The 20726-nt window shown below is 38.6% G+C and overlaps 1 protein-coding gene across 5 annotated transcripts in view; it reads left to right on the top strand.

The window, feature by feature from the left end:
- akap13 (A-kinase anchoring protein 13) overlaps nucleotides 1-20726 on the top strand; it is a 170299-nt gene that overhangs the window by 82682 nt on the left and 66891 nt on the right. For all 5 annotated transcript variants that reach the window (XM_044357341.1, XM_044357342.1, XM_044357339.1 and 2 more), the window contains exon 11: nucleotides 4292-4362. In XM_044357341.1, the coding sequence (XP_044213276.1) occupies nucleotides 4292-4362 (71 nt within the window). The remainder of the gene's footprint in view (nucleotides 1-4291; nucleotides 4363-20726) is intronic.

Below are 20726 nucleotides of genomic sequence, written 5' to 3'. Positions count from 1 at the left end.
GCTGTGTGTATGTTTGTGTGTGTGTGTGTGTGTGCGCGCACACTCTTTCCCTTATTTGTCTGTCACCCCCTCCTGTACGGACGGTGCTGTGCTTCAGTGGTTAGCACTGATGCCTCACTGCAACGAGGTCCTGTGGTTGAGCCAATCTGACCCTGTCTTCATTACTGTTAATCTTGTCAATAACATTTGGCATTTTTATTGAGGTACAAGTTATTGTACTTGTCACATCATCTCTACTACATACAAACTGTGATATCGAGATTGCAGTTCAGACTAGTAAATAATGCTATTGTTACAGGTAGAGCACACTGGTAGTTTAGATCCCTTTTCAGACATGGAATATGTAACATTTCTGGCTTCATCCATCTGTTAAAGTATTGGCTTTTGTCATTCAGACAGAGATGACTTCTATGTTCATGTTCCTTTCAACTTCTTTCTGACATGACAGGACATTTACAGGAAGAGACAATGCTTGATGATATTTGGCACCTGGTGCACCAGTCCTTTCATAGTCTGCATCACTGATGGATTTTAAAACTTATTTAGTCCTCCACTCTCCTCTCAGTGAATCCACTGATACATTTTCTCCTTGCGTTTCTCGTGCAAGTGTGACCACTGGACCATTTGTGTTTATTTGCCCCAAACAGCCAAAATAACAACTGTACATTAACTGCAAGCTAGCTAGCAACGGACACACCAACTGTGTCTGTTGGAGTGTTTCTGGGTGTGTTTTTTTTTTAGCTCAAACTCTGACTGAACTCAGAACTCAACAGAAACTGTGATTCTTTCTGTTATTTTCCTACAGTCTCTGTTCTTTTCCCCCTCTACTCTCTGTACATTTATGAAGTACATCCATAAAGCCTCGTGATACACAAGCGATTTTTCGCTCAAGTTTAATTTTCAACTCGCACAGACGCATATTTGTGCCAGTTTGCGCCACCTTGGGCAAATTTGCATTTTTCCTATCTTTCCGTTCTGTTGTATTTTTGCATACACTTTGTATGTAATTGTGCCATGTCTAAAATTCACTTTGCCTTCTGTTCAAGTCCAAAATGTTGTGTAAAAGCCATATCATAATAAAGCAGAATTACCTTTTAATCCCATAAACATATTTGAATATGCCTATGTTAACCTATGTTGTGTTACACTGCTGCACAACCAGTTACCCCTTGGGGACAAATGACGTGATTGATTGATTGATCAGTTGATCGACTGATCAATTGATTCAACCTGTCCTTATCTGCAATGGCAGTGTAAATGTAGCTGAAATACTAATAAGTTGTAGAATTTAGTTTGTAGGGAAAACTCTCTCTATTGAATTGAACCACAGCTTTCTTGGAAGTGGTCAGAGATCGTAATTTTTTAGTCATTTGGTAACATTCAAGACCTGAAGTCATTGTTTCCACCTGTTGAAATGAACCATACTAAAGGAGGAAACAGTGCAGTCTTCAAATGAAGGTTCTCCTAGACAAGGTTGATGGATTTGACTAAACAATCCCCACTCAGGTTCCACTTTCTAGCTCTTTTCTGAGACTTCAACCGTATCTTATGGTCATCATCAGTGGATGGAGTTTGCTCAGTTGTCATGGAGATGGATCTGTTGACATGTGAGCTCAGTAGCTGTTACGATTTCGTCCATGGGATTTTTGGACTTTCCATCCCTGTTTGCTTATAAGTTAAACATGAAAGTTCATTCTTGACCTCAGAAATCATAATTTAACAAAACACTTACTCACTTACTGGTCAGGAAAAAGCTAGTAAGCAGACCGTGAGTTGGATTATTTTGTCAAATTTCTATTACCAAGTTCACAAGTTACTAATGGGCAGATGGACATGAAGAATTCGATATGTCATACAAAACTGTTCTGCCATCTGAATCTCTACTAGTGGCCAAAACAGTTCATTCAAATAGAAAGCAGTAGTGCTGCAGTGTTGGTGCTGGTGAAGATGATACCAGAGATGCTAGCAGCCATGATTACATCATAGACCAGGATTAAGGGAGTTCTGTTCAGGTTTATCAACCGAATGAATCTGATGCTCACTGTAGTCAAAACCACTGCAGTGAGCAGAGAATAGATACCAAGGCAGGTTACAATTACAATAAATCAACAGCTAGCCAGAGTGGCAGCCTGAATGTTCAGAATGTTCCAGCATTTTTTCCAGGCTAGAAGCCTGGGTCAGGTTGAAGCTTTCCACTTTACCCCCTAATTATTATAACCCGAAACTCTACTGACTCATCTAAGAGTACTAGGGCTGTCTCCGACTCAGATAGGACTCGGAAGGAGTATACAATATACTTAGAAATCAGCAGGCCAACCGTGCAGCAGCTTCCTGTCAGTATCTACATTATATCTCTTCAACCACAGCACTGCTGTGCACATTAAAGGGTTTTGACTGAACTCACAGCCAAAGACACAATCAACAACATTACATACATAAGTAAAGCAAGAAGATGACACAGCAGGTCTGTTGTCTAGCACAAATTTGCCTTGCTGTGCCTTTCTTGATACTACACTGTTCTGGATGGTGCTTCCAATTCTTCAAGCACCTTTAAAGCAGCACTGTGCAGGCGTCTAATGTCACCTGGCATGTAATAAGCCAGTTATCACATCACCTCCTTCCATAAAGGCAGGAACTATAGACTATATATAAAGATGGACGTAGCAAGCTGTGACATCACCTGTTGGTTTTCAGTGGAGCCAATTTGAAGCCCAGAGTTGCAGCTTATGTTCGGCGCCATCTTTTTTCTTTTTGGAGCCAGAACCTTCCAAATCAGGAGTGCAGGGTGTAGCCTTTCACGCTCTGGAAACACACCTATCTAAATTATGCTAACATGGCAGGTATCATAATTAAGTAACATCTAACTTACCAAAATATTGGAACAAAAATCTGATTCAGTGCGAGTCCCTGAGAGCAGCAGCTGTCAATCACAGCTGTCAATCAATGCCCACACGGTTGACATTAAAGCTACTATCAGTCTTCAAATCTTATTGACGGAAAAATGCATTACTTGAAAATGTATGTTCAGTACTTTTGTATGCCAATAAACAGCCCTGACATATTTAGCTATCCCTTGTCACATGACTGTGGAAACCTATGTGAACCAAGCGCACACACTATGTGCGATTGTGCAATGTGCACACACTTCCGCATCAAACCTGTGAGAGAACGGCAAAAAGGAAACATAGCATGGTGTGGTGCTACTTTTCACCTGTAGATAAAAATACAGCACTATTTGTTGCCAGAGTGCCACACAGCAGCAGCACAAGTAACCTCTTCAAACGTTTAAAAACAACACACCCTGAAAGTTAAAAGGAGGCTGAACAAAACAAGAAGAGGCCCATACATCCAAGTCTCCTGCACCACCCTTTGTCTGACAAAAGACGTTGCAGGAGTGTTTTCAGATAAGCAAAGCATATTATTAGTTATTACCTCTGCCAAAGAAGTGGTGGAGGTTATGTTTTTAGTATTAAACAAATTAAATAGTATCTAAGTAAAATCAATAAGATTTGTGCAAATGTGCACTTTGTATATTGTTGTTTTTAATTTATTTTATTCATATCAATGCTATAATTATTTATTCATTTTATTATTATGTAATCATAGTACTGTACTTCTGTAAAATACAAGACATTTGTGTTACACTTAATAGCACAAACATTTTTATTTAATTGCTTTCGTAATAAATTTGTTATTAAAGGCTGGTATATGTCATGTGATTTGATTTTATGACCATTATTTTGAAAAGTCACATACCTATTTAAGAAATTATCAGTATCTGTATCATATCGAATTAAAAAAAGTTTGGTATCACCCATCCCTAAGCAACACTGCTTGTAATTGTGTGATTGCTGCAAACATTTTTGATATGAGTTTTAGGAACAGATTTGATTGCATCTTGTCTTCAATAAGGGGGGGTTGTGGCTCAGGAGGTAGAGCAGGTCGTCCACCAATCAGAAGATCAGCAGTTCAATTCCCAGCTCCTCCAGTCCGTATGTCGATGTGTCCTTGGGCAAGATACTTGCACCAAATTGCTCCTGATGGCTGTGCCATCAGTATGTGAATGTGTGTGAATGATTAGATTTCCTCTGATGGGCAGGTTGGGTATGAATGAGTGAATGTGATTCTTGGTGTAAAAAGTGTTTTGAGTGGTTGGAAGACTAGAAAGTCTTATACTATACTATACAAGTACAGTCCATTTACCATAACATGGATGACAAAGTTACTGACAAACACATATTGTTATACTTCTTATAATCTGATTAAGTAATGTTCTCTGTCCTCTCCACAGAAACATTCCCAGCAGCAAAAGAAGAGCCTCAACAGACCAGGAACGATTCAGACAGCATACACACTCTGCACGTGAGTTTCTGTTCAGGGTAACGTGTGTTAGACGTTCTGTATGTCTTAGACTACAAACCACAAACCACTAGAACACAATAATACAATATTCACAGTATGAAGACAGATTTATGGTCAAAATATTTCCTGATGTGTGAAATTCCTGTTTGAAATTGTTCTGTCCAATAGTCTTCATTCCATGGAGTGTGAACACAGTTAACACAGAGCGTTTAGAAAACAGATGTTCATATGCAGTTTGAAACACAAGGCCATTTTCTTATCATACAAATATACTTGATCCATTCAGAGTTGAACTAAAGCTGTTAGACCTGCAGGGATTCTCTCATCAGTTGATTGGTGTGTCCAGGCAAGCCCTTCAGTAATTTACTAGTGACATTGAAAGTAATTTAAACATAATATATAATTCCATAAGTAACATTTGTTGATATCACATTGGCTTGTCTACAGGTAAAGGTAAGGATCATGTTTTTATTGGGCAGGTTATCTTGTACAACAGATCTGCCTCTGTGGATTTTTGGCTTTTTATATCTGAAGATCTCACCACACTTGAATAAAAAATAGTGTATCTGTTAATGTACAGTGTTAAATGAAATCAAACAGTGTGGTGTATGATATAATATTATCTATAATTGTAAAAGAATAACTACCTATTGACCACATGTCATGGTAGATGTGGTGGTAAACTCAGGAAAAGCTAATAAGTGGACGTTTGAGTTGAGATTATGTTGTTTTGTGATCTTATGACCTTTCTCCAGTTGCTGCTTTCAAGTCTCATTTATCTGTTGTGTGGTTATCCCTCCACTGTGCTACCTGTGGACATAACTAAGTATCTCACTCTAGGGAGTACACCAACAGTGTTAAATGTTCTCCCTCCTCATTTGTTTTTTGGAAAAGTGAACTTTTGGCACAATAAAACATCGCTCACAGAGCAGTCTAGGTGGGTAACGAATCAGGCTGCAGTGCAAACCTATGGAAATTTGCCTGAAGATAAGATTCCAGATAAGAGCACTAGCTATATGCCAAACTTGTAGGTCACTACAAGACGATTAATCAATCAATCAATTACTTTATTTGTCCCAAAGGGGCAGTTAGTTGTGCAGCTTGAACATGAGTTAGCTGTACTCTCCGAGACTTTCAAGGTTAAAACCAGGCCAGGCCAAGCAAAGATCACAGATATAACCATATAAATCCTTTTCCGATGTCTGCTTGTGACGCAGTAGCTTGTCTCCCGGACCAGCAGGGTCACATGTAGAGATATGGGAACCTTAGGGCCTGGACCTTACTGTGAATATATTTGTATGTGTGTGGGGGCAGGATTACCTCACCACGTTGTGTTTTGGCTGAGTTGCATGATGTAATGTCAGAGACCGAGAGGGGAGGAAGTGTAAATAAACAGGAAAATGCAGTAGAGATGACAGAAGACGATAATATACTACTTTATTCACTTAGATAAAAATATTTTATTCAGAATGTTCTTCATTAAAGGTAAATGCCAAAATCATTTAAAAGAGTAAATGCACAAAGTTTGGCATTAACATCAAAGAAGTTACAGTATGAGAAATTAATTAAACTAAAGATAGCACATCAAAACAAAACAGCTTGATCCAGATGTATAATTCACTTGTAAATAGACAGATAATTTAAGGTGTAATAATTCTGTATCTGCCGACATTTAGAAATGTGCATATCAACACATAATATAACATATTTCACATACTTTATTTAAAAATATTATTACTTAATGTTACATATCTAAAGCGTCTTAACATCCACTCTTTTTTTTTGGAATTTTCACCGAAGTTATAACTTACAATTATAACAGATAACTGTAAGTCCAAAATGCATGTATTAACTAGGACATGCTTTATGCCAGAACTATGCAAGTCACCACATACCTTCCACATCTTGTCAACCACACCTATATTAAGTTCCAGACCTTTAGGCCTAACCTTAGCGGAGCGAGTTTTTAGTTTGCGGTGCCACTGGTGTCCCCGAACCTCTCCAAAACTTCTCCAAGTGGCCAAATTGTGCCAATTGCTTTTACTCATTACTGTGTGATGCTAAGCTGCTTACAACTGGATTAAGTGGGTCGCCGGCAACCCAGTGGATGTTAAGAGGTTAAAAGCCTTTAGTATTTGAAATGATCCCAAACACAGATCTTGTGTTGAGAGACTTGGCGCTTAAATGTAGCACCCATTACTTTATTTCAAATTGAATGTGCTGAAGCACAGAGCTTGAAGAACAAAACCTGAGTAACTGTCCAGATACTTTCTGTCTGGACTGTAAGTGTGAAAGCCTTTACAAAGTCTACAGCAGTGAGAGGTGAACCTCTAACCATAACACTGTTGCTCCACTCACCTTCTCTCATTATCACTGCAGCATGTGTTTTCTGTGTATATGAGAGGTGAGTGTCTGTCCTTTGCTGCCTCCCTGTGGTCACAGCAGGTATAACTACTTCCAGATGTCATTCTCTTTCTTGCTCAATCCATGTTGGAATCTTTCTCTCCTTTTCTCTCTCTCCCTCTCTCTCTGCATCACAGCTGGATGGTGTACAGCTGTTGCCATGGTTATTGCTGTGTTTATGTGCTGCTGATTGGTTACAGATGGATTTGATTGTTTCCACTTATTGGCTGTAAGTTGCAGCTCTATTCTAGTTAGTGAGTAACAGTGTTTTACACTTCTACTTACTGAGAACGAATTTCATCAACTGAAGAATCAGCAGCCTGTACACACTGAACACACACGTGACTGGACTGCATTACTGACAGGCCTTTTGTAGGCAGATACCAGACATTCTGTTGTCAAGCTGCTAATAGCCCAACATTCTTTGCCAATTTTCCTGAACATTTTTATAGCCTCTCTTATTCTTCTTCTTATTGTTGTTGTTGTTGTTGTTACTGTCAAAGAAGAAGAGGTATTTGACAACCATAACTTAATTCTTTAATAATAAAAATAATAATAATAATAATAATAAACAACTTTCTTTATATAGTAATATTCATGCATAAAATGCAGTACAGTGTGCTCAGAATAAAAGCAGATAGCAACAATGAAACTAACAAAAAAAACCAAAAACCATCAAACAACCAACCATCAGATTAAAATTTAAAGCTTCAGCAGAAAGCAATGGTGAAAAGATGTGTCTTAAGATTTCATTTGAAAGTGTCAACAGATTTAGAGCTCCTCAAACCCTCAGGCAGACTGTTTCAGAGATTTGGGGCATAATTAACAAAGACTGCCTCTCCCTGTCTTTTGGTTCTGCCCTCAGGAACAGTCAAAAGATTAGAGCCAGAGGATCTAAACCATGTCAGCTAGATAAGATGGGTCAAAGCCATTCAGTGATTTAAAAACTGATAAAAGAATTTTAAAACTAATGCAGTATCAGACAGGTAACCAAGGTAAGGATTTTAAAATTAGAGTGATGTGGGCTCTCTGTCTGGTTTTTCATCAGAACACATTCTGCTGTGTTCTGTGCAAGCTGTAACTGACCAATAGCTTTCTTAGACACACCAGACATGAGGGCATAACAATAGTCCAACCTGCTGGAGATAAAAGCATGTGTTAACTTTTCTGTGTCTGCCAAGGAGAGAAACAGTCTGACTCTGGCAATGTTCCTCAAATAATAAATGGACACTTTGGTCACGTTTCTAATGTGACATTCAAAATTTAGATCAGAGTCAATAATAACACTGAGGTTTTTGACCTGTTCCTTGGTGTTTAGTGTGAATAGTTTTAGGTGGTCATACAGTTTTCTCTCTCTCTCTCTCTCTCTCTCTCTCTCTCTCTCTCTCTATCTCTCTCTCTCTCTCTCTCTCTCTTTCTCTCTCTCTCTCTCTCTCTCTCTCTCTCTCTCTCTCTTGAGTTTTCACCATTTCATAATAAAACCCCAAAACAATATATATTTACACATATATTTAAAAATAAATAAATAAACCCTTCATGTATGCATACTTACTAACAAACATATAGATAATATATGCATAAATATCTACATATTGATGAACAAACTGTAATAATATTTTTTTTATAAAAAGAGCAAACACCTGAGGGGGTACATAACAATGGACACTTTTACAATACTTCAATGTAATCACTTGGAGTGCACTCAATCATCTACAACAAATGTTTATAACCATTATTAAAGAAGATAAAATAATTATCCTCCTCCAGACTCGTCCAATGAGATAAATCCTTATCCCTAAGATAGTTTATAAATGGGCCCTATATACTTTGAAGTCTTTCTAATTTGTCTTTGAGTGTGTACGTAATTTGTAGAGTTGTAAAACCTTATAGTTCTAACTTGAGTTGCCCAGTAATACTACGGCAAATTTGGGCATTGTAGCCCTCCTCTATCATAAGGCAAATACAGAAGGGTCAACGAAGTCTGGGGTTTCTATATTTCAATATAAAGCTGTAGTTCAATTTCTTTAATCTAGAAGGAGTAGTCAGGGGGATGTTTTGAAAGAGATATATTAGCTTGGGGAGAATATTCATTTTCAGTATATTAATTCTATGTATTTGGGAAATTGGAAGTGATGACCATTTATCAACTGATTCACAAATAGATTTTATAAAAGGGGTATTATTAGCCTGTACAACTTCTTCTAACCTGTGAGTAATTTGAATTCTATAACTAAGTAAAACTGTCAAACTGGTCAATTCAAAGTAGTTGAATTGACCAACATAATCGGATGGGTTATCTCTCTCAACTGAATTAAACAGCAAAATGGATGATTTGGGGCTATTGATTTTGTAACCAGAAATATTGCCAAATCTTTTAATGAGATCCATTAGAGCTGGAATAGATTCACCCAAGTGTTTAAGAAAAAGGATGATGTCGTCTGCATAGAGAGCTATGCAATGTTCAAGTTGACCTTTACATATGCCCGAGATCAGTGCATGATTTCTTACTACATTAGCTAAAGGCTCAATTGCCTGTGAAAGTGAAAGTGTAAAAGAGATGTGATAAAGGGCAACCCTGTCTACATCCTCTTCTGATTTTAATTGGTTTGGATAGGTTGTTGTTAGTGACTATTTCTGCATATGGCCCTTTATACAAAAGTTGCACACAGTTAAAAAGTTTTCTCCCAAGTCCAAACCGACAAAGTAATTCAAACAGGTTCAGTGCCTATAGAAAGTCATCATACCCTGTGAATATCTGACATCAATCGTAGTGATTTTGATTACTTCTGAATAAATTCACCGTGGTTGGAAAAGAGCTTCCAAAAGGCCTCCAGCATAAAGTTGTAGGAGGGCAAAAGTTAGGTGGAGGCCACAAAAATATTTCGAAGGCTTTGACTATCCCTCTGAGTACCGTTCAGAGCATCATTAATAAGTGGATATATATTAATTTGTTATTCAAGGAAGGAGGTTAGATCTTTATTTTGGTGGATCCTTTTTGAGCCCTGGTAACATTACTAGGGGCATGATCTGAAATTAAGATACTGTTGTAATTACATTCCTTAATTTTAGAGATCAAATCTGCAAAGACTAGAAAGTAATCAATTTGGGAGTATGATTTATGTGTATTAGAGAAACAAGAATAGAATACTTCAGGGTATCTAACCCCCCATACATCTCTTAGATTTAAAGTCTTGATAAACTGATGAATAATTTCTCTGCTTTTATTATGGGTCTTATTTATATGCGATGATCTATCTTTACTGGGGTCTTATGTACAATTGAAATCTCCTGCAATTGTATATTGAACTGTGAGGGATGATAGATTGAAAATAAATTGCTGAAAGATTCAAAGTCATCATTATTTGGCTCATATATGTTAACCAAGGTAAGAAATTCAGTCAAAAGCATTCCTTGAATTATTAAGTATCTGATACTCCACTCCAGTAACGCTGAAAACACTCCACATGGAGTGAGGAGTAGTTAGGTGGAGCACCTTGCTAAACAGAAATTCTCCCTCCACTAATTACAAAATAGAAACCTAACAAACTAATTGAGTTGATGAATACCATCATCTAGTGCTAGGTATGAGAACCCAATATTGTTTTGTATTCTTATTAACATCACTTAAAGAACAAAAATCGTCTAGGCCAGGAAATTCAACAAAACATGACCAAAGCACTGTGGGATACTGAGGCTAATATCTTAGCATATTCTGGTAGAATCCTGACTCATCAATCTAGTGACACAAACAAAATTATATTAACACATCTTATCCCCCTAAATAGAAAACATTTAAATTGTTTATGTGTCAGTCAGAGCTTAACTCAAATTATGCGACATGCTTTGCCCCTGATTAAAACATTAACTGCTAGTCCTTTAGCACCATGAGCCCCCGTTCCCAGTAGCTGAAAATTCATCTCTACGTTTACTTTTTTCTGGGGCTTTGCAGTTGACACACCTGGAAACATAATTGTTACTAATGTTACAACTGGTAACAATATTACTATTATCACTACCACTTATCACTTAAGTTAGTGTGTAGCGATACGGAACTAAGAGAGGCACTCACCAGATCTGCGACCATTGCCTGGATTGGAAGACAGGATCTTGCTAAATGTTTCCCTTTCTGTAATGGTTGGAGCCCAGTAGCTCTTCAGGCTGCCGTCACATCTGTGCCCAGTCACAGACATTATCTCTAACGTTTTTTTTTTGCCACAGGGTGTTGCAAATGAGCTGTAGATGGTAGTTTTACTGGACTTCTTTCTGCGGATTGATATGATTGGACATGGTCCTCCAGAGTCTATGAACAGAACTGTGTCCTTAGCAACGGTCTATTATTCATAGCAGTGGTCAGCTATTCAGAAATAACAGACCGTATAATGCTGTAATTGACCAATCAGAATCGAGTATTCAACAAAGCCGTGTAATAATTATATTTACCCAACTTTACAATATATAACATGCCTAACTAAGACATGGAGTGACTGTAAACAAAAGGAGTACAAACAAAGCAACTGTTAGGCTGTTGAACTGGCTGTGGTCTGTATTACTCCCACCATCACTCACTGATCTAATGAAGGAAAACAAATATTTGAAGAGGGGTGAATTTACTTTGATCATGCATGTGCGTGTAACAGTAGCATATAAATGAAGCATGCAAACCTTTTATAATTACCATACCCCTGTTGGAAGAACATCATAAAGACCTCCATGCATAGATGGTCGCCATTTTTTCTTTCTCTGCTGGATCCCTTTTTTTCACCACAGTTGCAGAGAAACTCTTCCACTCATTCACTTTTTTTCCTTTTCTAGCAGATAAAAAGTATTCTTTCTCTCCTTCTCTCAGAAGTGCAGAGGCACTTAACGGATAGAGCTCCATTGTTACTGTGCGAGTGAGTGAGAGAGGTAGCAAATGGATGAGAGGGAGTTTATTTCAAAGTGAAGGACAGATGTGATGTGTGGAGTGTGTGTCTGTGTGTGTGTGTGTGTGTGTGTGAGAGAGAGAGAGAGAGAGAGAGAGAGAGAGGAATGGAGGGCCTGAAGGAAAAAGGAAGAGAGAGTGGGATGGAGGGAGGGGCCGGTGTTATGAACAGATGTGGGCAGAGAGGCTCATTTTCCAACCCAAACTGCACAGAGAAGGAACACAAGATATGTAGACTTTATTGGATTATGCATCAGACTCAGAGCTTCTTTTTTGTTTTAATGCAGCAACCAACAGTTGACTTTTCATCTTGATTTGGTTTGGAATTTGTGATTCCAGAGTAAGTGAATTTTAGTAAGGGTTTTTGACAAATTTCCCTCTTTTTCAGTAGGTAATTTGTGATACACAAATGTTAAGTTTCAGTTGATTTATGGTGGGGATCTCTTTTGGTGGCAAGAAATTCAACAGCCTCCAATTCTGAAAACTGCAAGTTGGACCGTTTTTTTTGTTTTTTGTTTTTTTTTTTTTGTTCTGGGGACTCCACCCTCGGCTGCTCACGTTATTTGTTTTTCTGACAGAGTTGCAGTCGAGAGAGCAGAGAAATGGTGGAGAAATGGAGAGAGGTGTGATACAGTAGTGGTTCTAGTTAACCTGCAGAATGGTTGCTACACTGTGTGTTTATTAGCACATCGCTGCAGTTGGAATGACTTGAGTCCTGACTGGGTGAAACTGCCAGCATGTATGAGAGACACAGGAGGAGGTACAGCTTCTGTGCCAAAGGAGAGAGGACTGTGGATGTGGTGTTAATTAAGGTAGGTGTGTGTGTGTGTGTGTGTGTGTGTGTGTGTGTGTGTGTGTGTGTGTGTGTGTGTGTTTTATCTGCAGCTTCATTGGTCAGATTTAATGATGATGTCTTGCAAGACATTGGAATGTTTTTGATTTTTGAATTCTGTAACAAATATGGAGTTTCCACTTCAGCCCTAGGCTTTTTTATTCTCTCTCCCCGTATCTACAGGCTTTTAGCACAATCATTATATGTCTCAGCTTGGCATGTTATAAGTTGTTATTTTCAGAACTAAACAGATTACTTGGAAATGCCATCATCTTGCATGTCAGTGGTACTATACATATTCTAGAGCAACTTTTATGAGAAAAAAGGTTCATGTCATTTAAAATGTGTGTGTGTCCAAAGGTTTTAAACAAACCACAAAAGCGTATATGTGGACAGAGGAGAGGGTTGGTGGGGCATTCTCAACCTTTGTACTGTTAAAAAAAAAAAGTATTCATGCTGAAACCCCAGAACTAAATCATATTATTTTTTTCCACTCCTATTCTTTTTATTTCTCTCATTTTTATATAGAAGAAGAGTTTTCTGAGTTTTGGAACTAGATTTTTCATCATGCTTTGGATGACACACAGGAAGTACCATGTTGCCATTGAGCCATTTGGCTTTCCATTGGCACACATATAGATGTACTGCAGCGTCAGTCAATGTGACTGGTAGAAATAACACCAACTGGCCATTAAAATAAACGTATTACTCAAAGCACAGAACAGATATGAGGGGGCAATAAAACCAGCTCAAAATGCTCAAAATAAAATCTATTTTGTGAAAGGCTGCAGGTAGAGTCAGTCTGTCCTTTTTATACTAAGACTTTAATTCCTGTTTCCACAGGTGCTTTGTCTGATTTATGGTATGTCAATTATGCAGTAATAATAATATTACAGTAATACAGGGTGTTGCAGTACGGGAAAAACTTCCACATAGGATACACCTGTAGCTCCTTGCTCCTCTGGAAGATTTATCCATGTCAAATTAGAGACACATTTAAGGGACTGGAACATCCTTGATGATCAATATGTGGGTCACAGGCTGGAGGACAGAGGGGGGAGGACAGGAGGAGGAAAGCACCCAGCAAGCAATGTTTGGGCCACAACTGGAAACCCCTATTTAGCCCATATTACTTCACGGCTTGACAAATTTGCACCTCAAAAAGTCATGCTCCATTAGTTTCTAGGCAAACATTAGGCAAGAGCTGAAGTTCTGAGTAGTATCTTTGTTGTTTGATATGTTGTATGATTTCTAAAACAGTGAATGGTTCCAGCACTTTGTGTGTTCAGATTTGAGTCCTGACACTAAGAGAGAGAAAACAGGTTGCTTCAGTCATTGTTGTTAAAGCTGGACTGCTGGACTTTTGTCTTCTCCTTCTGGCACTGAGAGTAATTACAAAACATTGTCAATATGTGCTTACGTTATAGGCTCCGCCATTGTGTACTCTGTCGCTGCTGTTGCGGCTATAAAATGGCAGATAAATTGTTTTGAGCATCACAATCCCTGTAAAATGAATCCTTTCACTACCAGAAAATCCATTCGGTCCGATAACATTTGGAAAGTCTAGAAGAGCAGCACAATTCAATTATTTTATCCCCATTCAAGTTAGCAGAGAGCTAACCAGAAGTTAGCTGCTCAGCTGGTGGAGCTTTTTTATAGGAAATAATTTTAATGTATTTTGTGGAGGATGTCATATTTACTGTGTGCTGAAGAGATTAATATATATGTGAAACAAACCTCCAAAAAAAGGTTAATTACAGGTCATAGTTGCTGGTAGATGAAATGGAGATATGCATCAATATGCCACACCAAACACAGCAATGGTGTTCTCTTCCCACGCTGCTCATATCCTCTCTTCATCTGCAAGATGTCAACATGCTGTTTATTCCTACTCTCTGAAGACCAAGGGCCACATGTCATTAGAGGTCTCTAATGTCTGACGGTAGATTTTAGGGTTTAGATAACTTCTCAATGAGCATGTCAGGCTGAGGCACCATCTATATGTTGCCTCTGAACTGTGGAAACCTCATGACTCATGCTTTTTGCTTTCTGGCAGATTTACCAGTATTTGTCAAAGTAAAGATCACAATACAGGGAAGGCTCTGTTTTCTTCAATATCTTCACACAATACTCACTTGCCATATATTTGGTATTTTGCATCAGTGATTGACAATCATCCATACTGACTGTAAAGTGACTAGTATGACACTTTCCACTGTAAGAAATAGAGGTCACCTCAATACTCCCTCAGTTCCCCAGAAGGAGGAGGACCTCATTTTAAATTTTCACATAAAGTCCAACATGGACTGAGAGAGAAATCCATTGCGAAGATGGAGATGCTACAACAGAATGCTGTGCACACTCGGTACGTGTTTGGACCCCTTTTCTTTACAGAAAACTCTTGCTCTATGATTCATTCTGTGCGTTTATTTTTGTCCACACACAAGGAAAACTCTGAATACCAGTCCAGGCCCAATTTTATAGGGGTGATGAAAGGCATGCTTAGAAAATGGTAATCACTACCTAAAGTAGGTTCAGACTAGCAGAAGTGGTTACAATCTATAATATCTACATGTCCTGGCCAGTTTTAGTTGTTGACTAGTCGTTAACTTTTTTACCCAATGAAGCATTTTTAGATCTATCTTTACCTAGTCACTCCATGTGGACCTTTCCTAACCACACTTATTCACATGTCTGTAATGAATGAGTCAGTAAGAAAGCAAATACAGTTAGAGGTGAAACAACTAATCGATTAGTCGATTAACAGAAAATTAATCTGCAACTATTTAGATGATTGATTAATTGTCTGAGTCCTGTTTTTTGGGTTTGTTTGTTTTTTTTCAGCAAAAGTGCTAAAGATTCATTGTTATCAGCTCCTTAATTGTGATGGTTTGCTGCTTTCCTTTGACATATGTAATAGTAAACTGGATATTTTAGGGTTTTAGACTGTTAGTCAGGCAAAACAAGCAATTTCAAGACATCACCTTGGGCTTTGAGAAATTGGGATGGGCATGTTGATGATGTTCCAAGTCCAGACATGATCTCTCAGTATCTCAGAGCTGTGTGCAATGTCAAAGAACCATTAAGTATCAGCCAACAGACTATGCTGCACATATCAGGTCAGATGTGTACCCCTCTAGGAAATTTAGAATTACATTTAAATGTAATTTAATACAATACAATACAGAATGAAGTTCGGCCAATTTCTTTGAAGTCCCTCTCCACTCAGAAATGCGTTTTGCTTATTCTTCCTTCAGTTGAATGTTTGACACTGTGAATGATGTATGTGCTGAGTTTCTTTTTCACATTCATCTGCTGGAGAAAAAAACAAACAAAATTTCTCTGTGCTCACCTTAAATCTCAGTTTAACACAAGTACCTTACAAACAGGATTTGTGACATCACAACTAGTTTAGAGCCAATCGTTGTCCAGTATGTGACTTACACAAGTGTGATGTGGAAACTTGAAGCCCCCAGCGCACAAACACTGAGAATGGACTTTACAGTGAATTACGAGACATCTTGTGCCCAGCAGGAAAATTTTTGCAATGAACAATATTTACATATTCATAGATTTTTTTAGATTTTTTTTCAGTGAGGGAGACGGAGCAGATGTTGTCTTAAAGAACTTGAAGAAGTGGTTAATTTAACTTGTTTGTGGACAAACTATATCAGACACAAATTATTATTCAAAACAGAGCGTTTTTATTTATATTATATTTATGTCTTATTACCTGTCTGGAGGCATTGATGATCTTGGAATGTCAGTAAGCTAGCCAACCAGCTTATCTAGATAGCTATCTATAAGAGAAGTATCAACTTGGCACATCAGCCAGCATAAATAGTTCATCTTGAGGACTGAATAGGGCTAGACTGCAGTGTAAACACAACTACAATATTTGATGATGTTACTGATTTTTTTTTCCACCGGATTTAGTTATTGAAATTATATTGACAAGAACACTGGTTCTTAGACTCAATCTGCCACAGACTGAGAGATTGACCAGTTGTGTCCTCAGTATATCAGTTCATATAAAGAAGTTACAGTATGATCAGTTATATGTACCGATCCTTATCATATGAATGGTCTACATACTGTTTATTACGTATCGGTTCCAATTTGTAATATAACCAGATCCTTTTGTACAATGGTTGAGAGAAAAACACTAATGGCCAGATTTACTAAGAAAAAGGCATCAAGCAAATGTGTGCCGTGGTTGTGTATGAGTTTGGGCTGTGGCTCATTATGCAGTCAGTTCCTGGACGGCTCAAAGATGCACTTCAGCAACAAGATTTCTGTTAGATCATCAAGATCTTGATTACAATTTTTTTTGTCCGTGTTTCAACTCTACTGGAGATGAACTACTCAAGATTACACATAAGATGTGTTGATATGGATGTTAATACTGAGATAAATGCAGCAAAACACACAAATACATGTCTTGAAAATTTTGGTGGCAGCCTGTAGTGATTTTACAATTCATTGACTGGTCAAGTTTACATTTGATGAACACTAATAATTGTTTCTAATAATAGATTTTTGGTTATATATAAGGATATATTTAATGCTTTGTAGCTCTTGTAAATTCCATCTGCGCTCTGTTTACATCTGCTTTTCAGAGGCAGAGAATTTCCCTGCAAAATTGACAGTCGCAGACTGCATGATGTTAGTAAATCCAGCAGACTACATAATCAAGACAGGGCAGAGTGCGTTTCATCTCCACCTGAAAAACAGATGCAAAACCCTCAGAACATCTTGCCCTAAGTGTTAGCAAAGTATGACAAAGTTGTCTTTGTTGTTCTAGAAATAAATATACTGTTCACAAGTTATCATGGAACAATTAACCTTTAAGATCACGCGAAGGTCTTTACAGTATTATATGCATCATATGACTGTATCCAACATTTTCTATGCAGTATTACTACAAAAGGGTTCTAGCTCATCAAAATATGATCTACATTTCACTAACTTTGATTTTCATAAGCAGAATATCCACCACCTTTGCCAAATTACATTTGATGTTAATCTGAACAAAGATAGTACTATTCAACATTTTGCAGAAACAAATAAATGAAATAGGTGGAACCAAATTGTTGTCAAAAATATTTCAAAATTGTCCGCTGAGTGTGACCAAAATGGTTTAAACAGATGCTCTGTCGCATTTTCAGTTGATTTCTTCCTCAAGGTGTCAATGTTAGTTATGACCTAGCTGTTAGGCTATGACAAATAAAGGGAAATACTGACGGTTGTGCTCAAAATCTATCAATTATATTTATTTTTTTAAGAAATAGCAACAAAATATTAATCTAATGTATGAAATAGTCAGTCAGTAGATCAGTAGTGTTGGTGAGTGAATGTGTGAATGTGTGGTGTTGTATGGTGTAAACTAAAGTGAAGTGCAACACAACCAAACAAAAGAAAATGTGGTGCAGGGGGGAGAGCCAGCGATGAAGTGAGAGACCAAGGAATGGGGATGACTGATCCTAAATGCATTGTGGATGGACTGGCCAGGTGCACCCAGTTGCACTGATACAGTCTGCGCCTACCTGGACCTGAAGGGAGAAATAAACAAACACAGCAGCCCAGGGCAAGACACAAACCTAAGGGCCATGGAAAAGTCAGAGGACCGTCACAGTTATAATATATTCAACAGCCAGAGTGCATCATCAAACACGTGCAGAGCAAAACCACTAAATCCATGCAAATATCTGCAGTATATTCTGTTGCTACATTTCTTTAAGAAATTTAGAGTGAGAAACATTTCCCTGAATTTGCATATGATCAAGTAAAATGAGAGTTTGTCTGCACTCTACACAAACATCTAACATCTGCGACTCAGGTGCAGATTGATAAATGCTGCCTGCATGTTGGAGAGTAGCTCTTTTGTGCAGATCTCTCATTTCTGCAGGATGTTGATAATAGACAGAGCAGGCAGAACATGGAGCCAGAATAACAGATCCATTGAGACAAGTGGACAAAGGAGTCATTGGCTTCAGCGATTAACAATCAGACAACTAAATATGAGGTCACTCTGATGGCTCAGCCTACAGGAATTACACAACAGACCAGTGGGATGACTTTTAAATCCTCAAGTCAATTTAAAACCCATTGCTTGAAACACGTTAGGTTGTAAATAACTAACACATATACAGTATATTTCAATCAGTTCCTTCCTGTTTAATCTGTAAACACTCACACTTAGACAGGATCAGAGGACAGATCTTGTGTGAATTCTTGTAGTTTGTCCCCAGCCTTCATTTGCACTGAAACCACACTTTGGTTTATTGTCTGCTCACCCTCTTAATCCTTCTATTGTCCAAGTTAGCTTAGAGTAGACATCCAAATCATGAGCCACTGTTACTCCCTTTCCTAGTTCTAGTTCTAGTTCTGGGCTGGTGCTGGAGCCGATTTGCAGTTGGTTCAACTAGCAACCTTCTAAGAACCAGCTTGCTTTTCCATGGGCTTAAGTAGGGCTGTCGTGGTGAAGGAATTTCCCCTGTGGTGATTCAGGGTGGCTTAACAGTGCAGTACGCAGTCTATGTGATATTAGAGTTTTTTATTTTTGTTTTGTTTCTTTTTGTGAAAATCAAGGTATGTTAGTCTAGATTATGTGGAGCAGCAGTACTTGACGAACATGTTGTGGCAGGAAACAAAGTTAGCCTACAGACAAGTCTCCATGAATGGAGTCTGGTGGGACATGCCTTTAGATTGTATGCAGGCTTTCCGTCAGTGTAAGTAGCATAAGAATAGCTCAGTGTGTAGTGAGTGTAGGATCGAGAGAGAGAGAGAGAGAGAGAAGAGAGAGAGAGAGAGAGAGAGAGAGAGAGAGAGAGAGAGAGAGAGAGAGAAAGAGAGAGAGAGAAGAGAGAGAGAAGAGAGAGAGAAGAGAGAGAGAGAAGAGAGAGAGAGAGAGAGAGAGAAGAGAGAGAGAGAGAGAAGAGAGAGAGAGAGAGAGAGAGGAGAGGAGAGAGAGAGAGAGGAGAGAGAGAGAGAGAGAGGAGAGAGCATGTGTGACGGTGAAGCTTGCAGCTACCAGAGCAAACCCACCTACCATCCGAGGGCAGGCAGAGAGCAGGAGAGTTTTATGCCCAAAACAAGCACATGACTGAGAGACATGAGAGCAGCTGCTTGCTAACAGCTATGTGTGTTTACAGCAGAGAGCAGGAGAGAGGACAGACATCTCTACTCTCACCACTGCTCTGTGCTGCAACTCTGCTGCTGCTGCAGGCAGTCACAGAGCAGACACTTTCTGTTTATAATTGTAGCGTCCGTTGTCCGACTAAGTATTGATAACATGTTTAGTATGTTACAAATTACAGTTTTTTTAATTTGATGAACGTGGGTGCTGATATGTGAAAATGAACTAAACGGGTTATATTTCTATAAAAAAAGCAAAACGATGGTGGGGGCGAGCACCGACCCCCCTGTCAGCTCACCCCGAGCCCGTTTCTGTTATGAGGGCTGGGCACCAGGTCAGCTGGTGCTCAGTGTGTGAGATGCTGCGCACAGCGGGCAGGATCCTTTGGACCAGGGGAGCCGCAGAACATTCAGTACACACACTAAAGTGCCTAGAAGGGCCTAGCCTCATAAAAAAAGGGAAAAACATCAACATAGTGCAGTTGCTTGTCATCCACTGCGGTTGACTTGTCTATAGCTTGATTGCAATATTGCGGTTATAGCGACAGCCCTAGACTGGAGAGCCAAGTAGTTATGTAACTGTACATGCTTCCAGTTTCCTAGCAACACTAACACTAACTTAAAGCACTTCACACTCCAACATAGTGAGTGGTGGTCATACACCATAATGCAGATTGCCACCCGTCATAAAACGGAAGAAAGAAGAACTTGAGCACAACAACAGTGCCGGATTACAGCTTTATTTTCTCTTTGTACATCCATGCTTTACAGTTTGGCTGTGTTTGAAATCACATATTAATGTACTGCCTACTACATACTCATTGAGTATCTATTGCATACTGCCTACTAAATGAACAATTAAGTATGCCATTACCATCATACTGTTCACACTGAAGTATACTCAAGCAGACAGTCACATGATACAGTTACATGACTGTGTCACATGACTGACCCGGCCAGCGGCTCCTCACATCTGAAAACGTTGCAGTGAATTTCCAAACAGGCATTATTTAGATAAACTGACCACATATAGGGAATCTACATGGTTACTTTCTTGTCTGAAAAAACATT

The sequence above is a fragment of the Thunnus albacares genome, chromosome 7, assembly GCF_914725855.1.
Source record: "Thunnus albacares chromosome 7, fThuAlb1.1, whole genome shotgun sequence".
Taxonomy (NCBI): domain Eukaryota; kingdom Metazoa; phylum Chordata; class Actinopteri; order Scombriformes; family Scombridae; genus Thunnus; species Thunnus albacares.
Note: the sequence above shows the minus strand (reverse complement) of the source record. Positions and strands in the feature narration are given on the sequence as shown.